Genomic DNA, 6,000 nt, shown 5'->3' with positions numbered 1-6,000 from the left:
ATAGTTGAATCTGTACGAATGGTTAGTTTCACCATGGCCTGTGGTAAAACTAACCACGTCGATAAATCCCAGTGCGAACGACAGGAAGTTTACCCATTGGAATGTTACCCACAGTCTCGGTAAAAATTTCCCTATTTTAAATCCAGTGCGATTGCGGCTTTAGTCAAGGTATCAGAGATAGTTTATTCATTGTTATATTCCAATTTTGTCCAAGTGCCAAACTTGACTATAAAAGGAATATTCCAATTCAATTGATTATATCAACATAGTACAATATAAAAATTAGCATAAATTATTGGATGATACATGTGTACAGTACTGAAAAATTAATTAAAATAAAAACTACAATTAACGAGATACAAAACATTGAGAAAGTTTTATACAATATGGGAAACAATTTGAATTAAGAACATTTAGTAGAAAAAAAATAATAGTATAAAAATAAAATTGACAGTTTTGAATTTGAATTAATAATTATTATTATTGCAGGAACTTTAATATTATAACTTCCACAAAAATATTATCTCCAATCTACAATTAATAATAATAATAATTTTAGGAAATTTAACCAATTCATACCTTCCAAAGTTAAAACTAAACTAAAAATTCAAAATATACTCATTTTTCCACTGACTGGTAAGAATTCCTTGCACTGTTGGAAAGAGTAGAATATGATCTTTTTGTTGCAATTCCATTGCTATTTTTTTATAATTTATATTTATACATCATTAAAGAAATGTATAATTCATCTCTTCTAGCCTAGTTACAATACATTATTATATCATTAATTTGTTATGTTATTAATCATCTAACAGTTTTGACATTTTTCCCAGGATAAAAATATCTTTGCAAGTCATACTATTGATGCTTATAACCACCCTATAGTCACTGCGCTCAGTCTTCATGATACCTTTTTTTTATACTTAGTATTTCCTGATAGCATGAATTCAGGTCCTACATCGCCGTCATCTTTACATCCACTGAGCCAGACCATGATGGTACAGCCCTACCACACTTTTGACTATCTGCCCCTGTGCAGTACTGCTACTAGCCATAACAACTCAGCCACCAACCATCAGACGGAGTATGGATCTGCAGTAGCCAAGCCCATTGCCATGCCATCAGCGTCGCCCTACTCTCAGTGTCCGATATGTAAGTGAAAGCTAACAATCTTGAATTGCTTTTAGGAGTTCCATTGTCATTTCGATTGTAATGTTGGGTGGGGGGATTATTAAGTTTGTCAATGTGGTTTGCTCAAAAAGGTGTTTTGGCCGAACAATAAATAATATATTACTGTATTCTATCATAGTAATAGCAACGCCAAAATTCTATGAAATTTACGCTGTCGTAGAGTAGATGATAACATTGATAACAGTTTGCCTTTCACAATCCAGTAGATTAATTTAATTTCTGATTTCATTTTCAAGAAGACATAGACAAGATATACCTGTGAAATATTTGAACCAGAATATAACAAATATAGCAACGTCATTATTTTAAAATAAGATATGGTATCTTTACTGTCACAGCTACTACAATTTAGCTTTGCTACAAAGTACATGATGGCTTTTACAACTTATTTTAGTAATCTTGTAAGGAATGATAATTGCAATGTAGTATAAATGATGATGGCAATAATGATAATAATGCTAATAATAATGGTAATCATAATGATAATGATAATAATAATAATGGCTGTGGTAGTAATAACAACAATATAATATAATCTCAAAGCAATATTTAGGTCTACTGTGTATGCATTCCTTTTTAAATGTCTTTTACCTTATCATGAATTGTATATTTTTATATTTCTCGATTGTTTTGATTGTATTTTTACCTTGCTGTTGTGTTTTGAAATAAAAATAATGAATGAAAAATGAATGAATGAACTTCCCCAATTTTATGGACTCGTTTTTTATTATATTTTTTACAACTAAGTAATCAATTTTACTCATTTTTATGATATCTTCACAGCTAAATACCCAATTTTATGGACGAAAGAAGATGTGAAGACGTGGCTGAAGTGGTCTGTTGAGGAGTTCTCCCTAAATGAAATAGAACTTGATCGTTTCGCAATGAACGGAAAAGCACTGTGTCTCCTACGCAAAGAAGGATTCAATGACCGCGCACCTTATGCTGGCGATGTTTTGTATGAGCATCTTCAAAAACTTCTGCAGCTTAAAGGTAAGTTTTGTTCAGGAAAACATCTCATGTATGATTGAAACATTTTTTTTTAAACAATATGTAGTGCATGAAGATAGTGAGAATTATTTTTAAGGTTCCGGTAAAGCCAAGTCAACCAATCAGCGCATTATTATTTCAATCACATCGGTGTAAGCATAGCCACACAGACTTTTTTTAAATGTGATGTTAATTTTTTTGGCCTTTAAAATATGTAGCAAATTTTGTTTATACGGTAGTTATTGATTTCGATAAAGATGACTAGTATATTGAGTATTTTTATTTTGCTCCATTGGAAAAATTGATTGATTGATTAAATTGATTGGTTGATTAATTGGGTGATTGGGTGCTTGATTAATTGGTAGATTAATTAACTGATTGATTGAGTATTGACCTATGTTCAAATAAAGTGGTTATTGAATGCTGTTTATTATTTGTTAATAATAAAAATTCATCATCATCTTCATTAATGTCTGCCCATACTATCAAGTCTGATGTGACAATATTTTCTATATCGATTATTTAAATTTATTCAATGAGCTCAAAGCAAGCCTGTATAATGACCCTGCAGGATTTTCTTCCTTGTTCTTATTTCTGGAAGTAAAACTGTTTTTTAAATCAGGTGTCAGCCCAAAATAGAAACAGGGGAGTGGGTAGTAAACCATTTGTTTTTTTGTTTTTAGTATAACAATTTTTATCACAGACTTTTATCGTCAGTTGCAGTGTAAATCATGTTTGCTTTTATATCTAAACTAAACAACTCAAGGCTGGTAACCTTTTCATGTGTTTACCTTTCGCATGGAAATAGAAAGCAATTTCTTGGAAATAAGTGCTTGTATAAGCCGTCACGACACACTGCTATCATTCTGGGGGATGATATCTACTTGTGTACAGTAATGCATTTAAGTTGCTGGGTTACAGTATCCAAGGTCAGATTGAGAGACTGATTACATTTATTGTTAAAAAGAATATCAGATTGTATGCTTTCACAAGTTTAAAATATTACACAACATTTGCACAACACGATACACAAAGAATATACTGAATATGTATATAGTATTATATAATATTAACCTGAGACTGACCTGTATAACTAAGATTGATAAATATATTATCACTAGTGGAGGTATGTCTCCATACCAATGTTACTATCATGTGATAAATACATTCAGTGTTTAACACGTTGACTGCCAGACCTTTTTTTAAGGTTCCTTCCCCTGTGCCAAAACAAGTTTACATGTACAAATATATTTTTTTATGAAATTTTATCTAGTCATATATCATCAAAATAATGTCTAATAAATTGACGGGAAAATATTAGGGGGGCAAGTATACTCGTCGACGGCACTGTGATAGAACGTTTTATTGATTATACCAAGTGCGAGTTATCTCGTCCACTTTTTGCATGGGTTGGTATATGTTCAAAGGGCGCCCCCACTTGTGCCGCTCGAGTGTACAGGGATGAGTATACTAGTCCCTGGCACCCTCAGCAACACCCTGTGGGTGAGTGTACTCGTCGCTGGCAGCCAACTTGTTAAGCTGTCGTTAGCCAAATAGACAAATCCTAATGAAACCTGAATTTCTATTTGGTTAATTACTTTCATACCGAATTATCCAAATTGCTAGATATTGTTTTTGGCAACAAGTGTAAACCCTGAATAATTCTATGAAAGAGAAATTGCATTTGGATTGTACTTTGAAATAGGTTCAAAGGTAGAGTTGTGAATGTAGTTAACAATAATGATTGAATGATAACCAACTGTCTGTCATTCTATTATTTTTTATTTATGTTCCATTTCCTTCTCATTACCCATACCATCTCTACTTCCTCGCAGTGTTTATATTTTTATGTTTTATTTTATTTTATTTTATTTTTTTTTTTCCTTTCTTGTACAGTATAGTGCGTTTACAGTGAAGTAATGATTCTATACAAAAGAAAAAAATAACCTGGCACATTCTACCAGAATAAAATCACATGGCAGATTAATGGATTGTGAATCAATGTCTGTAATTTTGATAAGCTTATGAAACCTTTTTACAAATTTCTCTGATTGTCCTCTCACCTTGAACCATAGCAATTTAAGCTACTTAGATTTGGTGTTATTTTTAGGTGCAAGAATTTTTACACATGAATTGCACACCATTATCATGTCGAAGTCTCAACGCCCTATTCTAGGTATGCATGAATGCCATCAAAGCATTTGTATAATGATGAAGGATTAAGCATGTATCAATGGCTATTTCTTGTTAGTGTGTCTGTCAATATTTTTATTAGAGCTCTTATGTTATGAAAGTGGTTTGCAACATGCTAAGGCATTAGCACTGTTGACAAGTTATTATGATCCTCGTATTTCCTCTACTAACATGCATTATAAGTCAATCATGACGTCATCACTGCCACTCCCAATGTTATTTACCTATCCCTCACAGTCCACTAATTTGTTAATAGTGGACGCCTGGCTTGATTTTTTTCAGGTTTGCGTGCAAAAAAAAAAAAATTCTCATTTTTTCGTCATCATGAAGACACTGCAATGAAAATTGGATTGTAATTGAAAATTTCTTTCGTAAACAAGCTTAATTAGGACCCGAAGAAAGTTACTTCAAATTCAGTATTTAGTATGAACAATTAAGGAATTCATTGAATCAATGGACCTTCATAAACAAAACAAGCTGAATGTTTAATAGGAATAGTCTAGACCTATTTTAAAGACTCAAGGAACAAATTTAGATGTACAGGCCTATGGCCAGACGTGAAGGCTGCCGAGGCCTCCTCCTACTAGGCCGTAGCCTATCTAGTTGTCGCACGATTTTTACCTGTATGCACCGATCAAAAAACGTCAGTAACTGTATTCTCTGTCGAATGCTGAAATGTTTATTTCTTTGACGAATGTCTATCAAAATAGAATTACAAACAAGTTCTTTCTAACACAATACAAATTACAAGAGTTATTCATAGTTTCCATACTGTACTGCTGATGTGTAGTTGACGTGTACTGCAGAAGCACAAATTAGCATACGCACAGCTAAATGTAAATACGCACAGAATATACTGATCATATCATTATAGCCACCGATGACTGCTACTACAGTTGGTTATCAAAAACTAAAATTTAAAAAAAGACGGCGATTGACCAATTAGTAAAGCATGCATCGTACACTAACGGAAAATTATTATACTTAGGTTAGATTTAATACATTCATAAATTTTTTCAAGCATTAAATCTAATTAAATCTAACCTTCGTATAATAATTTTCCTATAGTATGCAGAGTTTTACTATTCTTAATAAGATTGTAGGTGTGCGCACATTATATAGAGTGCCTTAGGAAAACGTGAGGGCTACAAATGCTCTGGAAGAAAGCTTGGCTGACATGGATTTCCACTTATCTCTCAAAGCCATACCAAACCATTCTCTGATGCCTCAGGGCTAAGAAGAGTCTCCTGGCCTGCCTACTCCTCTTTCTCCATCCATTGGTGGTCTTTCAAGTTGTTGAAGCCCATTCTTTCTCACATTCCTACCATCCCACAAAGCTGAATAATGCCAGCTCCTTGCAAGAACTGCTATTTTTTACACAAGCAATGGAATGCAAGGGAAGAACTCCAGAAAGTGGTCAGACCTCCTGGGAGGGATAGTAGCTTTTGGAAGGAATACAAAGCTCATTGGGAATAGTAAGTGCTTATGTGAGGGAGGATATGTCTGGGGAGGGATAAAATCCCTTGGGAGGGATAGGAGCAGATGAAGTGGTCCCAACTAGATTATGCAAATTAGATAGCTCTTGGAAGCATTCTGCAAAATGTGCATCCTTTGAGACTTATGAAT

At 33.3% G+C, this 6,000-nt stretch overlaps 1 protein-coding gene across 2 annotated transcripts in view; it reads left to right on the top strand.

The window, feature by feature from the left end:
* The window catches only part of LOC117108259 (transcription factor ETV6-like), a 30,624-nt gene that overhangs the window by 12,577 nt on the left and 12,047 nt on the right, over positions 1 to 6,000 (top strand). For both annotated transcript variants that reach the window (XM_033250233.1, XM_033250231.1), the window contains 2 exons: positions 928 to 1,152; positions 1,975 to 2,184. In XM_033250233.1, coding sequence (XP_033106124.1) covers positions 942 to 1,152; positions 1,975 to 2,184 — 421 coding nt within the window. In that variant the 5' untranslated portion in view covers positions 928 to 941. The remainder of the gene's footprint in view (positions 1 to 927; positions 1,153 to 1,974; positions 2,185 to 6,000) is intronic.

The sequence above is a fragment of the Anneissia japonica genome, unplaced genomic scaffold (assembly GCF_011630105.1).
Source record: "Anneissia japonica isolate Jap-2015-1 unplaced genomic scaffold, ASM1163010v1 scaffold456_len727751_cov192, whole genome shotgun sequence".
Classification (NCBI taxonomy): Eukaryota; Metazoa; Echinodermata; class Crinoidea; order Comatulida; family Comatulidae; genus Anneissia; species Anneissia japonica.
This window is presented reverse-complemented; position numbering and strand designations above follow the sequence as displayed.